The sequence below is a fragment of the Manis pentadactyla genome, chromosome 4, assembly GCF_030020395.1.
Source record: "Manis pentadactyla isolate mManPen7 chromosome 4, mManPen7.hap1, whole genome shotgun sequence".
NCBI lineage: Eukaryota > Metazoa > Chordata > Mammalia > Pholidota > Manidae > Manis > Manis pentadactyla.
The window spans coordinates 189,895,758-189,916,223 of record NC_080022.1 but is presented as its reverse complement, the minus strand read 5'-3'; the positions used below and the strand labels follow the sequence as shown (position 1 = coordinate 189,916,223).

The following is a 20,466-nucleotide window of genomic DNA, read 5'->3' as shown; positions in this document are numbered from 1 at the left end:
TTTAGTGCTGTAAGAGGGCAAATGTAGATGATCAGGTGTGTGCCTGTAGACTATGTGTTAATCCAAGCTAGATGGGCAACAACATCCACGGATGCAGAAGATTTCTCTCAAAACAGGGGGGGTGAGGTTCTAAGCCTCACCTCTGTTGGTCCCCAATTTCTATCCTCTCCTGATGGCCCCCCTGCGACTGTGCCTGTCTTAGGTTGTTCCTCCCTTGAGGAATCTTACCCGTCTCTGGCTAACCAGCCATCTTCCAGGGCCATACAGGGAAAAGTAAAGTTGGTAAGTGAGAGAGAAGCAATATTCTTTGAAAAGGTTCGCTTTTTTACTTCTTTGCATATTTATGCCCTGTGGCTTCTATGCCCAGCATTTGTCTTGAGGTATCTTTGCCACTTGGAAGAATTATGATACTCGGTAATTGTCGATATGAGGCACGAATTCTACTTAAGGGTTGTAATTAGGAAGGAAGAAGAAAAGCTATAGAAGTAGCAGATGGAAGAAAACCTGGGAAGATTGATTATTTCTTTGACATATCTTCTTGTAGAGTAACTTCAGCATGTATAGGTTTTAAACTACTAATTAAATTGCATACACACATTAACATAATAGGAATACAGCTACATAACCAAAGCAGACCTACAATTACCAGCCATCTCCAGTGAAACCAAAAAAACCAGTTAGGCACCCTAGGCATTTGTGAAAACTTATCAATGATATGATGGATATTGTCTAACTGAATTTGAATAGTTTGAGAAAAATCAGACAAGTTAAAACAACACATTCCTGGGAACTGTTCACATCCCATATGTTCTTTTAACAGTAGATAGTCTATAGTCGCAAGATTTTGGAGCGCTGCAACTTGCACTTCTCCTAATTCTTGGTTGAGTTCCAACAGTAGAGATCCAGTCAAATTTGTTGTTTTACCGTATGCACAGGCCAGCTTAGATGTCTCCTTCATTCCCATGGCAAGTCCAGGAACCGGTGGGATGAATGCAGCTACAACGGCAACAGGGCCAGGATCTTTGTTGAAGTTTTTTGATGATCATCTTCTGGAATGACTCTTCCAGAGAATGTTGATGTTGAAAGTTCTTCTTCATATCGTATCTTAATTCGTTTTCTGGGTAGCCAAATTAGGCTTTGATGCTCTGTATAAATACAAACAAACCCTTTGCCCACACTTCGATATGCCCTTTATACCCTTGTGAAGAACTTATTGGAGACCACCACACAGGAACTGCTTTTTTTCTTTTTTTTTTAAGAGAAAGGAATATTATCAGAAAAATGTATATCCATAGCTGATCATCTAACACCCTTTAAATGATCAAAATTAAGGATATTTAAAGCATGCATTAATCGTTGATTTAGTTAGTTTTATCCTATCAGGGAGTAATCCCCCTTTTCTTTCTTTTTTTTTTTGTTATCATTAATCTACAATTACATGAAGAATATTATGTTTACTAGGCTCTCCCCTATACCAGGTCCCCCCCACAGACCCCTTTACAGTCACTGTCCATCAGCATAGCAAAATGTTATAGAATCACTACTTGTCTTTTCTGTGTTGTACAGCCCTTCCCATGACCCCCCACCCCACACATTATACATGCTAATCCTAACGCCCCCTTTATTTCTCCCCGCCCTTATCCCTCCCTCCCCACCCATCCTCCCCAGTCCCTTTCCCTTTGGTACCTGTTAGTCCATTCTTGAGTTCTGTGATTCTGCTGCTGTTTTGTTCCTTCAGTTTTTCCTTTGTTCTTATATTCCACAGATGAGTGAAATCATTTGGTATTTCTCAATCTTTGTCATTTTAATTATTATATGTCTTGGTGTTATCTTCTTAGGGTTCCTTTTACTGGGGCTCTCTGTCCTTTCATGACCTGGGTATCTATTTCCTTTCCCAGACTGGGGAAGTTTTCAACAATTATTTCCACAAAGAGACTTTCTACCCCTCTGTGTCTCTCTGTTCCTTCTGATACCCCTATTATGCAAATATTGTTTTCTTTGGATTGGCCACACAGCTCTCTTAGCCTTCTTTCATTCCTAGAGGTCCTTTTTTCTCTCTGTGCCTCAGCTCCGTTTTCTGATTTCCATCTCACTGATTGTCTCCTCTTCTGCAGCAATCAATCATTCATTCCCTCCCTCGTATGTTTCATTTCAGTTACAGTATTCTTCAGCTCTGAGTGGCTCTTTTCAGTTCTTGTATCTCTTTGTTGAAGTCCTCCCTAAGGTCTTCAATACTTTTCTGCAGATCTGTGAGCATATTTATGACTTTTATACTTTGAAATCTGTTTCAAGAAGATTGGTGATCTCTGTTTCTTTAGCTCTCTTTCTGGTGTCTTATCCTATAGTTTTGTTTGGACCATATTCCTCTGCCTCCCTTTTATTAGGGTTTCTGTGTTTCTTCCTTTGTATTAGATGAATCTGCTCTGCTTCCTAGTCTAGAGAGTAATGGCTTTATGAAGAAGGTGCTCTGTGGCACCCAGAAGCTCACAACTCCTTCCTCTCCAGTGCCCGGTTCTCCTCTACAGTGGAGCCCCAGTTGGGCAGTGGGCAGGGCTGCCTTTCTGTCTGTGTGCTGGCAGTGGTCTCAGTCCGCTGTGGCTGGCAGTTCATTTTAGCCAGCCCTTTGTGATCAGAACAGTGGCTTCTGCTGGGCACTGCCTTCCTTATTACAGTATTTCTCTGACATCACCCATGACTTTATGGATATCTCAGGTTTCAAAATCATTTTATGTCCTTAAGTTATTGAGGCAGTCTCAATTAATGCCCAATAGCATGCTAATAATTGTCTGTCAAATGGTGTGTATTGGGCAGAGGCATCTGGAAATTTTCTGCTCCCAAATCCCAATAGTCACTGCTGTAAGGCACCCATGGGTTTCTGCCACAGGCTCTAGTCTGCATGGGTACAGGTGACCGGCACTTCCAAAATCATGAGTGGGGGTCATAAGGGCCCAGAGGTGTTGAGAGCATGACTGCCTTTTGTAATTCAGACATGGCCGGATTTTGTTCAAGTCCCTACCCAAATACAGCTTTCTTTTGTGTCGTCTTATAGATGGGAGCGGGCAATATTCCCAGGTGTGGAATATGCATCCTCCAAAATCCAAATAAACCAACCAAACACTGGGATTCTCGTTTGGTTCTGGGTGTAGGTAGTGACAGCAGTTTATTTTTAGTCACTTGTGGGATAGCCCTGGGTGGCTTCCGCCCATGTTATTCCTAAGAATCTCACTGTGTGAGCAGGCCCTTAGCCCTTTGCTGGCTCTATTAACCAGCCCCAGTTGGTCATGTACGCCACTATCATGTTCAGATCAGTCCTAGCCTGCTCTTGGTTTCTGATATTATCATAATGTCATCAATATATTGTATTATTACACTTGAGACCCGCATCAAGTCCAACTCCCAACTGACCAAGTTGTGGCAATAAGCCGGTAAGTTCAGATAACTCCAAGGCAGCACAGTCGATGTAAATCAGGATCCTTTGCATGGGAAGGCAAGCTGGGGTCGGTTCTTCTCAGAGATCGAGGTGGAGAAGAAAGCATGTGCGAGGTCCGTCACTGAGTGCCAGCCTCCTGCAGCCTGCTGTACTTCCTGTATGGTTAGACCATGTCTGGAACTGTGGAGGCCACAGGTGGTACGACTTTTGAGCCTCAATGGTCTACTGTTCATCTCCGTGAGCCGTCGCCTTTCGCACAGGCCACACAGGACTGTTGTACGGCGAATCTGTGGGCACCAGCCCTCCAGCGTCTAGCAGGTCACTAATCACAGTGATGACCTATTTTTGTCCACCAGGTGTTCGGTACTGCTTCAAGTCAACCATCTGAGTGGGCTCGGGCAGTTCCAGCAGTTCCTGTTTAGCATGCTCCATTACAACTGGCCTGAGGGTGGGCTTACATGCCTTCTGTTTTGCAGTACTAGGTAGGGGAAGCAGTGCCCACTCAGACATGATATTCATCCCAATAATACATTCAGGAAAAGGAGATGCAGGAGATGCACCTCATACAAAGTCTGCTCAGATACCCCAGTTTTCAACCAAACTTTCACCTTAATCCCATCAGCCTTATGCTCCCAGTCTGACCTTCGTCCCCATCAAGACCTTCAACAGGCTTTAGGATCACAGTGCATCGGGCTCCCGCATCAAGGAGTCCCAGGGAAGTTTCTTCTCCCCCTGGCCATTTTACCCCTGCATGTGCAAGTGGCCTCAGGTCCCTGGCTGGGGGTGTGGCTGGAAGACCTGGACCTTTGGTCAATCTTTAACTTGATTAACCTACCTGACCAGGGATTCCTGTTCATATTTCTCACTGTAATCTTGGCCTTCAGACTTTCTAAATTCCTCCAGACTGGAGTAGAGCAGACTTGTTTGGGCCTCTGTAATGCTGGGGTAACGGCATGGGGTCCCACCGGCCCGCCCAGTATCCCGCAGTGCTTTATTAACACCATTGTTTCAATGCCGTCAGTGTCCACTTTATTCACCCCATTTTTCAGTAACCATCTGAAGACTCCACTCTGTTGGGTCGAGTCTCTGGACTCTCCCCTTTGTCCCTCCCCATTTTCTTAATTACTTTAATGTATCAATAGGATCCATGTGGGGAAGCTGAGATAACAAATCTGACAAGGCTTCTTGTGTTCAATTTTGTAGCAGTAAGGTTTCATGGGGTGCCCATGTAACAGGGGCCCCCTTAATCCCGGCATTCACCATGACCTGTGTAACAGGAATAGTCAGTGGGTGAATATCTTGGTGAATTCCCACATGGCTTGCATATGAAGCATATCTGCTGCATCTGGGGTGTTCCATTTGGCATTTATAGGGGGAGTTGGGCAGTCACCCTTCTCAGGATAAACAGACCTCACAGGGGCTTTTATCCAGTCCACCAGGCTGGTGGTTCCCTCAGGAATGACCTCCTGTGCGTCTCGATCACACACAGATGCCTGGCATTGTTCAGTAGTGAGCTGTGGGTCCTGCATCAGCCCAAACGCGCTCTTCCACAGGGAAGCACTCAAAACTAAAGACATAGCCCCCAAACTGGTCATTCTCCCAGTCTGCTCTACTAAAGGTTCTTCAGGAAGCTGATGATACTGATCCACGAAACGAGCCAGTTCCTTCCCACTGTATCCCTGGTCTCAGCCATTCCCTGCCTCTCACTTCCCTGCACATTAACTGTCTTCTTGATGACCAGAGGTTTTAGAGGTACTTTCTGTTGCTCTGACATAATTTTTCCCTTTCTAGGCAACTTTGAGGCTTATGGCTGAAGCTCAGATGGACCTGAATCCAAGCTTGGTTCAGCATCAAGGCCTCACCCAGTGCTTTCTTTTATTTCCATTTTGGCTATTACAGATAACAATAACCAGGGATGGTGTATTCAGCCTGCTTCTAAGTAGTTTGCATTTCCTTACTTACCCAGGGAGCCGACTCCTTAGGAGTTGGGTCCACTGCCATTTCTGAATTCCCCTGGTAACCTTTCCCTTTAGTGACTGATTGCAGCATGGCTGCTGTTTCTTACCGTGGGTGGGCAGCCATCCAGACATCAAAGATTCCCCCTCATCCCCTGCCCTTCCATTCTTTCTTTTCAAAAACCACGTTTCTGTGAGCCTGGGCTATTCTAGCAAATCCCACTTCTGACATCAAATGTATTTTTTCATACACACACAACAATAGTATACACAGCAGTAATAGGATATAGCAGTGATAGTACATCTCCTTTTGGGTTACCAGACCCAATTCCAATGTGTGTGTGTGTGTGTGTGTGTGTGTGTGTGTGTGTGAGAGGGGGTCTTCCCACACACAACACCAAACAAATCTCAAACACTGGCAGGGTGTCAGAGAACTCAACTCAGTTCTGACACTATGCACTCTGAGACAGCACCAGATTCCCCAAGTTAAGGGCTCCATCCTACAAGACTGCCTCCACTTCCCACTCCAGAAGCCAGTTGCAAGCCCCAAGCAGTTCCCTGAGCTTCTGACCCACCAGCTACAGATTGGAGGTTCCCATGACCTCCCCATAAGGTCTGATGTGGGAGTCCAGCTCCAGCCTAGGGGTGGGATGCCCGAAGGTGCAGGACAGAGTTGGCATATGGAGAGACAGGACACGGAGTTAGTTGGAGGTGGTCTCTCAACAAAGTGCCGATGACAGCTTTATTTATACCATTTTGCACAAGGATATGATTATTTTTTATTGTTCTGTTGATTAATTAGTATAGGCAGTTGATTAATTAGTATAGGCAAGCTTTTTTCTTTCTTCTTCTTTCTAGTCTATTCATGGTTGGTCAAGCGTTAGACAGGTGATCATTCTCTGTTCCTTGACCGAAGCTTTTCCTAGCAACATGTACTCTATTGTGTTTTACGTTTCTATGCAACGCAGTTTCTAAGTAGTGCATGTGACCGCAGGAGCGTGCAGTATGTAGCAGCGACTATGGAGTCTATCAGCTCAGGGTGGAATACAGGTCACCTAGTGCCACAGTTAGCTAGGATTCTTTCCCACAAAAATATTCTTAGAGGCTTTAATAAATTTATAATCAATCTAAAATCATAAACTCATATCTTCACCTTATACCCCTTTATAGGGCACAGTAGGCAGCAAACTAAATTTCTCCTTCTTATCTACATTTCTCTTTCTTCTGTGTGGATACCAAAATCTCCCTGACATATGCTACACAGGTCTCCATGACTCCACTACTGCAGGGACTTAACAAGTTCTTACATGGTGAACAATGCAAGGGCATTCATATCATAGAAACTGTTTCTGTTTTAACTACAAACCTTAAACTATAAACAATCAAGTCAAATATGATGTATGATTATTCATTTGATTTTTGTACTTTATATATGAATCTAATAAAATGTTGATGTAGTAGGTAAATGCAAGATATAGATAGAAAGCATGATTTAGAACTGTAAGAAGGCAGGTGTAGATGATCAGGTTTGTGCCTACAGACCAGGTATTAATCCAAGCTGAACAAGGGCAACAAAACATCCACGGGTGTAGAAGATTTATCTCAAAACTGGGGGGCTGAGGTTCTAAGCCTCACCTCTGTTGGCCCCCATTTTCTCACCTGCTGGCCCCCCTGCAACTGTGCCTGTCTTAGGTTGTTCCTCCCTTGAGGAATCTTACCCGTCTCTGGCTAACCAGCCATCTTCTGGGGCCATACAGGGAGATGTAAAGCTGGTAAGTGAGAGAGAAGTAATGTTCTTTGAAAATGTTAGCTTTTTACTTCTTTGCAGATTTATGCCCTGTGGCTTCCAGGCCCAGCTCTTTTCTTGAGATATTTTTACTTCTTGAAAAATTATGGTATTTGGTAATTTCACATATAGGCACGAATTCTAGTAAAGGACTATAATTAGGAAGGAAGAAGAAAAGCTATAGAAGTAGCAAATAGAAGAAAACATGAGAAAATTCATTAAGTGTCAGACAGGGTCATTCTATTCAGTATTCCCCTATAACTCTATTTCTCTAATTTTCCTATAAAACTCTTCATCACTAATTTCACTAGCATTAAAAAATAAAAGAGGGGGGGCATTCCCACTTAGGTGGAGATGGGGTAGTCAGTGTTTGACTAGCTACCTGCAGGTTTTGGTATTCTATGCCAAGATTGCCATCTGGCCTCTGCGTGTTCTATTCTTCAGGACCACTGTCCTGAAAAGCTTCTGGGAAGTTTATGTTCTCCTCCTTTCCGTGCTGCTTAGCAAAGGTTAGCTTAGCCCTTGGCAACAATGCAAGCAAAGACAAAGCCAATAGTATAATGGAGAATAACAAAATCAAGGTGGGTAACGGGGGAGCCAGCTGCGAAGGCCCCTGCTTTGTGGGGGTCGTCTTCCAGCCTGAGCTTCGCTACACAGCTTGAGTAGCATGGCTCCCGGCAGTCTGACTCATTTGCTAGAGCAGCTCACAGAACTCAGGAAAACACTTAACTTTACCAGTGTAATTAAAGATACCATAAAGGATACAAGTTAGCAGCCAGATGAAGAGAAACATAGGGCAAGTTCCCAAATAAAGGAACTTCTATCCTGTGGAGCATGGGGCCTGGCCCGTGGTGTGTGGATGGGTTCAGGTTCCCCAAACGAGGAAGCTCTGTCTGCAGAGAAGCAGGACCCGGGAGAGCGACAAGCTCTTCTCGTGGGTTTTTGTGAGGGCGTGGCCACTGCAGAGGCGCGATTGATGAATCATCGGCCATTGGCTGATTCAGCCTCCAGTCCCTGTACCTGGGTAGGAACCAAAAGTCTCTCACGGACACGACAAGACACCTGTTTCCGCTTTAAGACTGCAGCGTTTTCAGGAGCTGCGGTGAAGACCGGTTACACCTGGGGAATATATATTTTGTCATCTGAGTGATGCATTATATCACACAGCCCCACCCTCTTTTTCATTCCATTCTGGAAATCAGTGACAAATGTCGGATTAATTGTTATTGTCCCACAGGTTCCTGAGGCTCTTTTCTTTTTTTCTTTTTTTTTTTTTAAGGCTATTTCTCTCTGTTCTTCAGATGGAATAATTTCTGTTGTTCTGTCTTCAAGTTCGCTGATTCTTTTCTCTGTCATATTCAGGGGACCACTGAGCCCGTCTAGTGAATATTTTGGTTATCGTCCCTCTTAGTTCTCAAATTTCCATTTGATTCTTTGTAATTTTTTCTTCACTGAGAGTTTCTATTTTTCCATTTGTTTAAGAATATACTAAATTGAGTATAAGAACGAAGAAAAAAACTGAAGGAACAAAACAGCAGCAGACTCACAGCACCCGAGAGTGGACTAACAGTTACCAAAGGGAAAGGGACTGGGGAGGGTGGGTGGGAAGGGAGGGATAAGGGGGTAAAGGGGGCATTAGGATTAGCACACATAACGTAGGGGGTGGGGGGACGGGGAGGGCTGTGCAACACAGAGAAGACAAGTAGTGACTCTACAGCATCTTACTGCGCTGATGGACAGTGACTGTAGTGGGGTATGAGGGGGGGACTTGGTGATGGGGGTAGTCTAGTAACCATAATGTTGCTCATGTAATTGTAGATTAATGATACAAAAATTCAAAAAAATTTTTAAAAATATGAATAAAACTATGTGGCCTTTCCACAAAAAAATTAAATAAAAGAATATACTAAATTGCTTGTTAAAGAATTTTTGTGATGGCTGCTTTAAAATCCTGGTTAAATAATTTTAATGTCTGTGTCATCTTGGTGTTAGCATCTGCTGATTGCCTTATGCCACTTGAGTTGAGATTTTTCTGGTTCTCGGTGTGCCCAGCAAGCACCCGGATGCTTTGGGAAGGACCTCGCGAGGCCCTGGGGGTCATCCTGCGCTCTCCTTTGCAGGCGGCGCCTGCCTGGGTGCGGCGTGCAGGGCCAGGGGCGGGGAGGCCTGCCCCTCCGGGTCCCGCTGGAGCCGCTGCAGGAGTGGAGCGCTCAGTCTGCACGGAAATGTGTCTGTCTGGAGACTATCGACTGTGACTTTTCTTGTGCTGCACTTTCTACCCAGTGACAAGAATGGCGAGGTTGGCCAGCAGCGGGGACAGTACGAGGCCCTGAAACGGAAGCTGGAGAGGAAGCTCCGGGAGCTCGACGGGGACCTGGCTCTGCAGAGGCAGGTGGGCACGCGGGAGCCCGCGCCCTCTCGGGTGCCTGCCCTGCCACTGCTTTGACACCAGACTCGTGCCGGGTCAGGGAGAGACCGCCGCTCACTCGTTCGCCGTGCGGTGTCCCCGGGGCCGAAGCCAGGTCACAGGAGCAGAGCTCTGTGCCGGGGTGGCCGCAGGAAGTGGGACGGGGTGTCCAGCCCTCCTCCTGCAGCCCCCACAGTGTTCTCCCCAGAAATGAATGAGCAGTTCCTCCCTTATTTATTTTATAAGAAAAGTATTAAATTCAATACTTTTTTACCTTAAGAAAATTTTAACTTAAAAAAAGGTTAAAATTTGAGTTATTTACTGTGGAAAAAGCTGGGAACTCAAATTGTGATGACTGTATTTTTTTCAACAGAAAAATAAGTAATCATAAGTTTAAATATAGATGTTTCAGCTGCCGGGTGACACTTAAGCCTGTCAACAGAATTTCTCCTGTGTCGTTGGAACTCAGCCTGCACACTGGAGAGGCCGAGCTGTGCCGGGCTGCGGTCAGAGGATAGCTTCTGCTTCCATGGCCGGAGCCCATGTCTGGCAGAGCTCCGTGTGTGCGGGGCTGCGTGGGGCTGCGTGGGTGCAGGTGACGGGCTCTGCCTGCTTTCCCTCCAGCTGTGTCGTCATGGCAATGGCAGGTGTTTAGGGCGAGTGGCTCCATGAAGCTCCTGGGCACATGTGTGAGCGTATCTACTCCTCACAGCAGGCACACGGCCCTGATCTGCGCTCTCACAGGTAGGGAACCGAGGCCCAGAGGGGCTGATGAACCTGCCGGGCATCCTCACGAGTGGCAGAGCTGTCGTTTGAGCTCAAGATGCGTCCAGCATGTAACCCCTTAGCCGTGCTATTGCTGCCCCGGGACGGCTGCCCACGTCTTATCTTTAGACTCCTGCCTGTGATACCGGAGAAGGAGCCTGGTCCAGAAGCTGGCCTGTGCTGTGTCCTGCCCCTGCCCTTCTCAGGGCCACTGCACTCAGAGCTGTCCCCTTGTCTCCCGGCGAATTGCCTTGGGCCGGGGGTGTAGGGCCTGCCTGCCCGCGCTGGCTCTGCTCCAGGCACTGGGGTGGGCAGCTCTCAAGGGCAGACCTGTCGCGCCAGCTGGCTGGGGCCTGGCTGCCTGGCCGCCTGGCCCACTGCCCCAGGGCACAGCATCGTTGGCCTGAGAGGCGCCGGGCGGGTCAGGACAGAAAGGCACCTGTGGACACAGTGTCCTCTGACCACACTTGCACCTGGGCCTGCATCTCCTGGCCACAGAGGCAGCGGAGGCCTCGCCGACGCCCAGGCTTCGCGTCCGACAGCATGTTGTCCTTCCCCTCTGGAAGCCTGGTGTTCATCCTCCATGATGCTCAACGTCCGTCAGAGCTCTGGAGATCTGCAGCCCGCTTTCTTTAGAATTCTCAGGGACCAAAGAACATTATGGGTGGGTTTGGCTTTTTAAATAGCCCAAGGTCATTAAGACACTAAGCCAAGGCCCGAACTGGCTGTCAAGAAAAGACCAGCGGGGGCTTACGTCGGTGGTGAGGCTTCCTCAAGCAGCGCCAGAGCCACTTCCAAAGAGGGAATTCTAGAAGGGGTCAGGCAGGGGTGGGACCACCCCCTCAGCAGGCGGGCCTCGCGTGACCCTGGGAGGCAGTGCTGACTCCGGTGGAGTTGTGTTTGGCCGGGCCGGGCCTGCGGGTGGCTCCCCGGGCCGTGCACACTTGGAGCCTCTGCTGTGGCTCATCGGGCCCCGCATCCCTGAGGGGCTCCTTACAGACACTGGGAGCGTGTTGCTCGGGAGTTCTTAGTCAGTCGGTCCTCCCGTGACAGATCTGCACAGCCCCACAGGGAAACCCACTGCGGAGCGCCCGCCCCCCTGGGTGCCCTTGCCCACCCCCTTTCTGCCCCCTGGCGCTGCCCTGGGCCCTGGCCTTCCTCACCCCTCTGCCCTTCCTCCCGCTGTCACCTTGAGGCCTTTTCCCCTCACGCAGCCCAGGTCTTGGGGGTCTGTTCCGGCTCACTTTTGTTTGCATGATCCAGAGAATCATGAGTCATGGCAGAGCCGCTTGTCCTGTCACCACCAAAATGGGGTCTGAATGCAGATACTGAGATGGCATGTGCTCTGGGCTCGCACGTTCTGGCTGGTTTCAGCCGAATTTCTGCTTGGTGCTGTTGTCTTCCTGGGGGAAAGGACATCAGTGCCATTTGTTCCCGCTGAAGTGGTTGGTTGGTCATGAACTCCCCGGTTGGGAGAGGGGCTGTGCAGGGGGTCTTCAAGTAGCCAGGGAAGAAGGGAGTGGGGGCAGAGTTCTGATGCCATCCCTGCCTCTGGAAGGAAGGACACTTGATGTCTCAGCTCTTGGGCTTTGCTGGCCCGCCCGGGACTGCTGCCAGACTGTGGGCAGCATTTGTCCAGTGTGGCCCCGGAACCGTCTGGGCCCGGCTGGCACTCGGGCACACTGTGCCTTTGCCTGGATCCTGCTCTGCTGCCCGCATCTCACTCTTGTGGCTGAATACGGGTCTTAGGTGCTCCTCGCCTTCGTGGTTTCCTTGGGGCTGCTTTCCTGTCTCAGGTTTCTGAAGGTCTCTGTGTCCATTGTCGATTTGTCAGAGGTGGCATTGATTCACTGCGATAAAGATTTTTCTCTTGAAAAATAAAATATATGATGGGAATTGAGTCCATTTAACTTTTATTATATCCGCAAGTTTTAGACTGCACTTAAGGAAAGCTGCTTCTGCATTGATTAGCAGTAATTGGAGGAAAAATGGAATAAATAATTGATTTATTTGTTCATTTTACAAATTTTTTTTACTCAAACCATGTGCCAAGTGCCCTCCTGTGCACCTGGGCTGGGGTGTGAGCCCTGGGACCCACCGCCCTGGGAGGAGCTGGTCTTCCACAGTCCCTACCTGTAGTGCCTCAAGGGCATCCTGTGTGTGGCACTGCCAGCAAATGAGGTGGGGCTGACCTTTTATACAGGGTGGTTGGGAAGGGGGCCCTGAGAAGGGGGCTTGTGCAGGAAGGCTGCAGGTGGTGACAGGCGTGCCAGTGTGTCCAGAGCCTCACCTCAGTGTCCAGGGTCAAGGGGGTTGGGGTGGGGTGGCTGTGTAGTACTCACAAGTAGCAGCCCTGGGCGGGACAGCGAAGCTGGAGAGTCGAGTCAAGTGTCCTTACTTCCAGAGCCGGGGCCGGTGTAAAAACTAATGTTCCTGATGTCTGAAGATGGGCCTTTACTCCGAGTGAGATGAGAAGCGTGGGGGGCCTGAGTAGGGCTGAGCCTCGTTTTTAGAAGATCCTCTGCTGTTGGATTGGGGACAGAGGGTGGGGCCATGGAAGCGGGGTGGCAGCAAGGAGCCTCCTGCACCCCCAGTGAGAGGTGGGGTTTGGGGCCTACGGCAGGGCCCAGGGGAGGGCAGTGGGCAGGTCATGGGCACACCATGCAGCAGGATCGCATGGGAGAGGGAGGCAGGGAGGCAGGCGCCGCGGACCCACAGGCTTGGGGCCAAATGCTTTGCATGGTTTTGCATGGTTTTGCATGGGGACTTGACGAGTATTGGGGTGGGAACTGCGCAGGGAGTGGGGAACATGGGCTCAGGCTGTGGGAAGCGTCTCCCGGACTTCCCGGTGGACGTGGCAGGTAAGAGGAGACTTTGTAGCCGGGGCGTGGGGTGGGGGCAGGTGGAGGGCACAGAGCTGGGAGCCGGGGCATCACCGGAGGAGCCATCCAGGCTGAGACTTGACCTTGAGGACAGGACGGTTGGGGGGTGGAAGAGTACAGGGGGCAGGCGGTCCTTGAGGAGCAGGCACCCTAGAGCAAGAGAAGAGAAGGGGGGGCCAGGAGGCGGGCATGAGTAGAGTGTCTGCAGTGAAGTGGACGCAGCCGCCAAGCCAGAGGCTGTGGGCTCCTCCTACTCCTGGCGGAACTCTTGCCTGCCGTCCGCCGGCTCCGCCTGCACCAGGGCTTCCTGCCCCCCGGCGGCCACAGCCTGCAGAGCCTGGAGCAGAAACAAATGCCTCGCTCCTTTGTCATGTGTCAGGATGAGTGACTCAGTGATTTTCGTATTCTGGTCCCCATAAGTGTTGCTCATATTCAGAACTCCAGGAGGCACAAGAAGGGACTGTGATAATTGCCCCGTTGGGCAAACAGTGAGCGATTTTGTGGTCATCATAATTCATTGATTCTGGCTTTTAGGTTCAGCCTATGGGTGAAGCTTGAAGACCGTGTTTTCAGAGCCAGGTGTGAGGAGGTGTTGGGGGGGCTGGTCGATGCTGCGTGTTGTAGCAAGAAGCCAGCAGATAACATGGAAGGCTGGGTGGCAGTGTGAGCATGTTAGAGACACACGGGACCCATAGGAGAGCGGCTCTAGGTGGGGCTGGGGCGCCTTCCCTGGCACACGCGCCGTGGCCCGCTGAGCGCAGAGCGACCCTGACAGGACCAAGCAGAGGAGACAAGCCCACAGTGTGGCGGCAACTAGCCCTGGGGCCGCGGCCACTCACGCGGATGCTGCGGAGTGGGTCCTGACCCACGCCCAGCCGTCCCCTCTAGCCCACTTCCCTGGCGCTCGCGCGGGGCCCCTGCTCCCCCCTGGTCTGCCCACTCTCTTGCTTACGTGTCTCCTGTGGGTCTCTGCGGGGTCCCCACTGCCCTCTCACCATGATCCCTTCTTGTTCCAGGAGCTGCTGCTGGAGTTTAAATCTGAAATGAGGAAGAGGGAGCATGAGTTCCGCCTGCAGGCTGACAGCATGAGTAGCGTGGCCTTGGCACAGGAGCTAAAGGTACGGGGATGCCCTCGGGCTGTGGCAGCTTCCTCCTCAGCAGCCAGAGCCCCTGTTGAGTTGCGAGGTGACCTCTGAGCTGCGCATTAGGGTTCACACGAAGGCCTTCTTGTTTGCACATGGGCTGGGGTCTCCACTGCACGGAGCTGGGGGTGACATGCAAGAGAAGAGCCCGCCGCGGTGCCCGCCACGTGGCTCCGCTCAGGAGTGAAGGCCACTCCACCATCCAGAGGAGCTCTGGTACCTCCGCTGCAGTTGCCCTGGCCTTGGGAGGTGCACCCCCAGCCCCCGGCATAAAGTGCCGCATAATCCTGCTGGGATGCCTGAGACTGTGCAGACCCTGTCGCTGGCCGTGGCCTTCCGTGGGCGCCTCAGGATGGGCCTGGGAGGAGCTGCTGGTTGTCGCCCACTTACAGCAGGGAGGCCGGTCCCGGGGTTCAGTGGCCTGTCTGCAGCTCATGCTCCCAGCCGTGGTGCTGCCATCTCTCCGTGACCGTGGGTGGTTTAAAGCACCCGCCTAGGTACTGCCAGGATCCGTGTGAGGCACATGCATGCCTGACCCTTAGCACTGAGACAAGGACCAAGCTGGAGGGTCAGGGGAAGAGGAAGCAGGTGATGCCTGGCCTGGGCTGCCAGCCTCCCCACAGTGTCGTAGTCCAAGGGCAGTGTTCAGCCAGCAGGGGCCCCAAGGCCTGGGTGGTTCTGCATGGGGTCCAGGCCAGGCCACCTGGCCTCATGTCCCAGCACAGACATCAGGCCCCTCTGCGTGAATCCCCCCGCTCCACCCCCGGGGGGAGTTGCCTAGGCCATCAGGCGTTTGGCCCTGAGGTGGGGGCTGCTCCACAGTGACCCTCGTGAGGCCCATCGGGGGACTCCTGAACACCGGGAGTGAGGGCAGGCGGATATGGGGGCTGCCTTGTGCCCCGCAGCTCCGTGACACAGTGGCACGCTCTTGGGGTTGTGGCTGATGTAAGTGGAGCTAGGGGATCCCCAAGGTGCAGACCCTGTCCCGCTGCGCCAGTTAATTGCAAAGCTCTGGACACCCACCCCTCGAGGACATCACAATGTGCACACAGCTGTCCGGGTGTGGCAGCCTTTACCGTTACCCAGAGTCTGCAGCTGGGAAATGCGCCCAGAGAGACTGTCCAGGGAGGATGCTGAGCAGGGGGCCGTGGCCTCGCAGCCCCCGCCTGCACCTCCCATGCTGGCGTCCACGGCACTCGCATGGGGCTGGGGAGTGGGTGGAACGACACTGGCCCGTGCGGCCCGCCGTCGGGTGGAGAGCACCGTCCGAGGTCCTGGGGCCCCTCCGAGCCTTCCTGTGGGAGTGTGGGAGCACTCCACTCTCCTGTGGCCTCCTGAATTCTGATTTCTCTTTTCCTCTCATGCTGATGAATGGCAGTGCCTGACCTCTAACTCCTGGTTTGCCCCAAGTATATCCGTGCTCTGACTTACCTTTTCTCTCTCAAAGGTTAAACTACTGAACAAAGAGCTCATGGCTCTGGAGGAAGCCGGCGCGAAGGCTGCGGAGTCACTACAGCGTGCTGAGACGGTGAACTTGGAACTGGAGCAGAAGCTGCAGCACCAGGCCTGGGAGGTCAGGGACCTGGCCGCCGTGAAGGACGCCCGGTGCGGGGCCCCTGCTTCTCCTCGGGTGGGCTTGGCCAGTGTGTCCACGGTGGGGCTCTAACCCTGCCTGTTCCAGGTCACTCCAGGCCGGCTTTACCTTGTCCTCTGTCTTCATCTTCTGCTAACAACTGATCCTTTTCAGGATAAAAGACTTGGAGTGTAAGCTGCACTCCGTGCAGCTCTCCTGGAAGAAGGAAGAGGAAACGTTTAGGAGGAAGTGAGTGTCTCTGGCTGCCGGTGTCCTTGGCCCCCGGCGTGGGAGGGAGAGCTGGCTGTGGGTGAGTCTATGGCCAGGGCCGAGGGTCCCACCCAGCACAGGGCCCTCTGGCCCGTGAACCCAGTGCTTTGGCCTGCTTTCATGCTCTGTTGAGGATTTCTTCAGGCGTGTTTAGGCTTTTTAGTGTTTTAAAACTTTTAAACTTAGAAGTTAACCTTTAAAACTTAAAAGGTTACTAAGCAGCTTATCAACTTTAGATTGCAGCAGTTACTTTGGTGATATGATCACCTTTTTTTTTAATTGTGGCAAAATAATTCTGTCCTCCTGGCTGTACATTCTCTAGGCTCTCAAGAGCCCCCCTTCCCGTGGAAGCTCTTGCCTCACACCTAGTGTGGGGAGTGTGCCTGACAGAGCAGCAGCAGGTTTCTGCGTGCCTGGCACCTCACCCCTGAGCTGAGACGTAGGATGCAGTAGGGGGTCAGAGAAGGACAGGGCTGGCTTCACATGCAGGGGAGGCCCGTGCCAGGGGCACAGGTGAGTGTGCCCAGGTGGGGGGTGCCCAGGCCTGGGTTGGCCGGCCCTGCAGACCCCGGGGGCAGCGTGCTTGCACTTCAGCGGCTGCAGGAATCATTTGCTTTGCTTTTCTGGAGAATGTGGTCTGGCCACCTGTAGAGCCTGCATGGTGCTTAGGAAGGCGCCAGGAATGACCTGCGGTGAACTGGAGCAGTTCTTCTTGTAGTTTTTGTTTTGTTGCCGTGATATTCGTGCAATACATGCAAAAGGCTGTCCGTCAGCTGCCTCCCCTGTAACCAGATATGGAGCTGAAGGTTGCTGTGCTGTCCACTGTCCAGATGCCCTTTGGTGGTGGACGGAGGGGTTGTGCCCTCAGCTGTTGCCCAGAATACAGGAGTCTGCCCACATGTAGCACATGCCAGCACCCGAGGGTGGGCTCGGTGCCCGCTCCTGGATGGGGAGACTGAGGCTGAGAGGAGCATGTGCCCATGAACAGGGGACAGCAGAAAATGGCGTGCCCGGACCGGCCCAGGCCGGTGGTGCGGGTCTTCTGCGCAGCACCCTGTGCCCTGTGGCCTCCCGGCCTGCACAGCCGAGGGTGAGGCTGGGGACACTGCTGCTCTGCATGTCTGTCTGCTGTACGCCTAGACTCCTTCTGATCATAAATTGAAATAGTTAAAAATGAATATAATTTCTAGCATTTTATAAATATTGACATTAAGAAATAAAACTGCTCAGTGACATTTTTAAAACACCTACACCGTAGTGATTCCACGCCCACCGACATCATGGATCTTTATGAAGTGCGGGAACCAGCTCCTCTCTCGCTGCCAGAGGCCTCACACCGTCCCCTTTTCTCCTTGCAGTCCTGGTTCCACTGCACCCCCCCAAGGAATTTTATCTGAATATGACGTATTTTTTATGCTTGAAGAAATTTGGAATTAATCACCTCTAACATCAAGTGTATTCATAATAAACTAAAAATAATAAAATTCCCTGGGGTCCCAAGGCTGTACGTGTTCAGAAAGGTTTCTAAACGGAGATATGGTAATCATCGGTACCTACTTTAAGAACAATGTACTATACGATAAAATCCAGTAATCACGAAGTAAACCATCAGGTGCCCCGGGCATGCACCGCCCGCTGAGGCGGGAGGGCCCTGTGTCTGCTCGCCGGGCCCTGCCCAGGCCTGCCCGGGTCCTCGCTCAGCTCGGGACCATCTCGCTCACACGCACGACCAGTGGGGGCTGGATGGGTTCTTGGGGCGACATCTCACGTGCTCCAAACTCCTTCTAGGTCATATGCTAAGAGCCACCTGCTGGCCTCCCCACAAGAATGATTGTAAACCGTCTGTTGGCTGACGATGTAGCCCCCCGACCCTGTGAAAGCAGAGAGGTGCAGTGCCCCCGCCTGCCACAGGCTCCCCCCAGTCGGCAGGACTGTTTACTTTCATGTTTTCTAGAAGTTCAGATACAAGTTTTACCAAGACTTACCACATAACTCTTACACTTACACCTGGTAACTTTCTGCTTTGAGACACCTCCTAGTATACTGAGAGGGGAGAAAAGTGGGAAACTGAAGTATTGTGGCCCAGCACACCTTTGCCAACATCATCTTTGTAAAGTACTTTTCTGTTGCTACAAGCTTTACAGTTTTCCCCCAGAACCTCAAACTGCAGATCTAATTTCAGTTTAGGCAAACTGTTTACCAGGTCACCCAAGTGGCAAAGCCCCTGCTCCCCGGTCAGCCTTGCTGTGCGATAGTCTCACTTCATTGTTCAGCTCAAGCAGGCGAAGTTGTGTGTTTTTGGAGGAGTATCATCAAAACACTGAGAATTACTGATCACATGTACAATAAATTACTACAGACAGTCCAGAAGATGACCACTTGGTGCTAATGTACTTGACCCATTCTAAAATGTCCCTAGAGCTGGGACACAGACACTCGCCTCACGCTCTGTGACAGTGACTCTGTTGTACTGCTCAAACTATCATTTGGGAGCCAGCATGATGGAAGGTGGTGTATTCCTTCATGCAGGTGAGGGCATCCACGCCCTGGAGTCTTGGTGTCTGCCTTTCAAAAGGAACCAGACAGTCGTGCTGCGATTTGGAGATAACTCCAGTAGTTATCATGGTCAAACCTTTCCTATGACTTGACGAAAGAGAAGAGAATATACTGGCAGAAACTAATGGGGACAGCAGCTAGGGTGTTCTTATTTTTTTGCTAACAAGGTAGAGAATGCTGAAGAGCTCACAGATGAGGGTTGATTGTAATTACAGTGAAAAGTGTGTGCCTGAGTTAATTAAGGCTTAACCATCTCATTGAAAAGTGCTGATGGAATCTAAAAGAAATGTAGAATAATTTTTAGGGCTTTTTACTTTTTATTGAAATCAGATAGAATAAAAGCGTGAAAAGTCATGATTATCCGCAGTCAAATGTATGTGTGATACCCAACAGCCTGGTATATTGTCAAGATGAACATCTGTTATAGTGACAGAGTCCTGATAGGTTTGGCATTTCCGGAGAGGACAGGCACCGCTGGCGTCCCCCAGCCCCCAGCCCCAGGGAAGCCCCCACATTCTGGATCGACGTCAGCTCAGCAGGTGGAGCAACCGGGAGTCTGCCTGCGTGGCTGGGGTGCAAGGGCACCACACACTGCTACTTGCTTTCAGGTGTTGATAGAAATATGGGGGGCGGAGGGGGTACAATTGTGCTTTACTGTATCACCTGTCTCTGGTGTCTTTCTTCCATGGGACTGAGTCCCAGAGAGTGGGCCAGGGGCCTGGCACGTAAGAATTGTTCTATCTGTTCACACGAGGATTGATGAGCAGATGAACAGTGGCTGCTGAGGTCAACAGGCAAAACCTGCCCTGCAGAGAAAGCGTGCACTCTGCCGAGGACGCTAGCAGCTGCCCCGTCCAGGGGAGGGCGAGAAATGCCCCAGAGCGGTTCTGCCGGCCTGGGGCCCAGCGGGTGCGTGGGACCTCACTGTGTTTCAGGCACGAGGAGCTTGACCGCGTGGCCAGGGAACGGGAGGCAGTGCTGGCGGCAGTGAAGGGCGCCCATGTGGAGCAGCTGCAGGCGCTGGAGGCCAGGGCTCTGGAGCTGCAGGCGCAGTGTGAGGCCCTTGAGCTGCAGCTTCGCAGGACGCAGTGGAGGCAAGGGGACGCCCTGAAGGAGAAGGACGCTGTCATCTGCAAGTGAGCGGGCGGGGGGCCCGGCTGCTGCCTCCACACACTTCAGATAAGGGGCGTGGGCGCCGGGGCAGGGCTCTCTCAAGCTCACTGGCCATTTTTTTTAACCGTTTTTTTTTTTATCCTTTATCATTTCTGAAATTGGGTAGTTAGTATATGTGTGTATATGTGTGTATATGTATGAATGTATGCACTTTTAATTTCTGGTAACATGTACGTAATATAAAATTGGCCATTTTAACCATTTTTCAGCACCAGCTCAGTGACATCAACCACAGTCACTTTGGTTTGCAACCATCACCACCTCCGTCTCCAGGATTCTCTCCTTCTTGTAACATGGAAATGCTGATGCCCCGTCCCCACCCAGCCCCCGGGGATGTGCCACCCTCCTTCCTTTATATGACTTTGACACCCCTAGGGACCTCATGTCCCTATTAAGGCTGAATAATATTCTGTTGGATGAACGGACCACTTCATCCATCTGTCGCTGGACACCTGGGTTGCTCCCACCTTGTGGCTGTTTTGAATAACACCTCTGTGTATGTGGGTGTGTGCATATCTATTTGGGTC

General features: G+C 51.1%; 2 protein-coding genes across 7 annotated transcripts in view; one reads left to right on the top strand and one right to left on the bottom strand.

The window, feature by feature from the left end:
* Positions 1-20,466, top strand: part of CCDC57 (coiled-coil domain containing 57) — a 118,563-nt gene that overhangs the window by 20,799 nt on the left and 77,298 nt on the right. For 4 of the 6 annotated variants that reach the window (XM_057501869.1, XM_057501870.1, XM_057501871.1 and 1 more), the window contains exons 3-7: positions 9,455-9,563; positions 14,242-14,343; positions 15,815-15,972; positions 16,115-16,189; positions 19,702-19,902. In XM_057501869.1, the coding sequence (XP_057357852.1) occupies positions 9,455-9,563; positions 14,242-14,343; positions 15,815-15,972; positions 16,115-16,189; positions 19,702-19,902 (645 nt within the window). Of the gene's footprint in view, positions 1-9,454; positions 9,564-9,622; positions 10,323-13,368; positions 13,805-14,241; positions 14,344-15,814; positions 15,973-16,114; positions 16,190-19,701; positions 19,903-20,466 lie in introns of those variants that run through there. The other 2 variants (XM_057501874.1, XM_057501873.1) reach the window with 2 other exon arrangements.
* Positions 12,333-14,257, bottom strand: LOC130683627 (keratinocyte proline-rich protein-like). The gene is made up of 2 exons (XM_057501875.1): positions 14,178-14,257; positions 12,333-13,375 (listed from the first exon to the last, which is right to left on the bottom strand). The coding sequence occupies exons 1-2, from the start codon at positions 14,221-14,223 to the stop codon at positions 12,798-12,800; spliced, it is 624 nt and encodes a 207-aa protein (XP_057357858.1). The 5' UTR covers positions 14,224-14,257; the 3' UTR covers positions 12,333-12,797.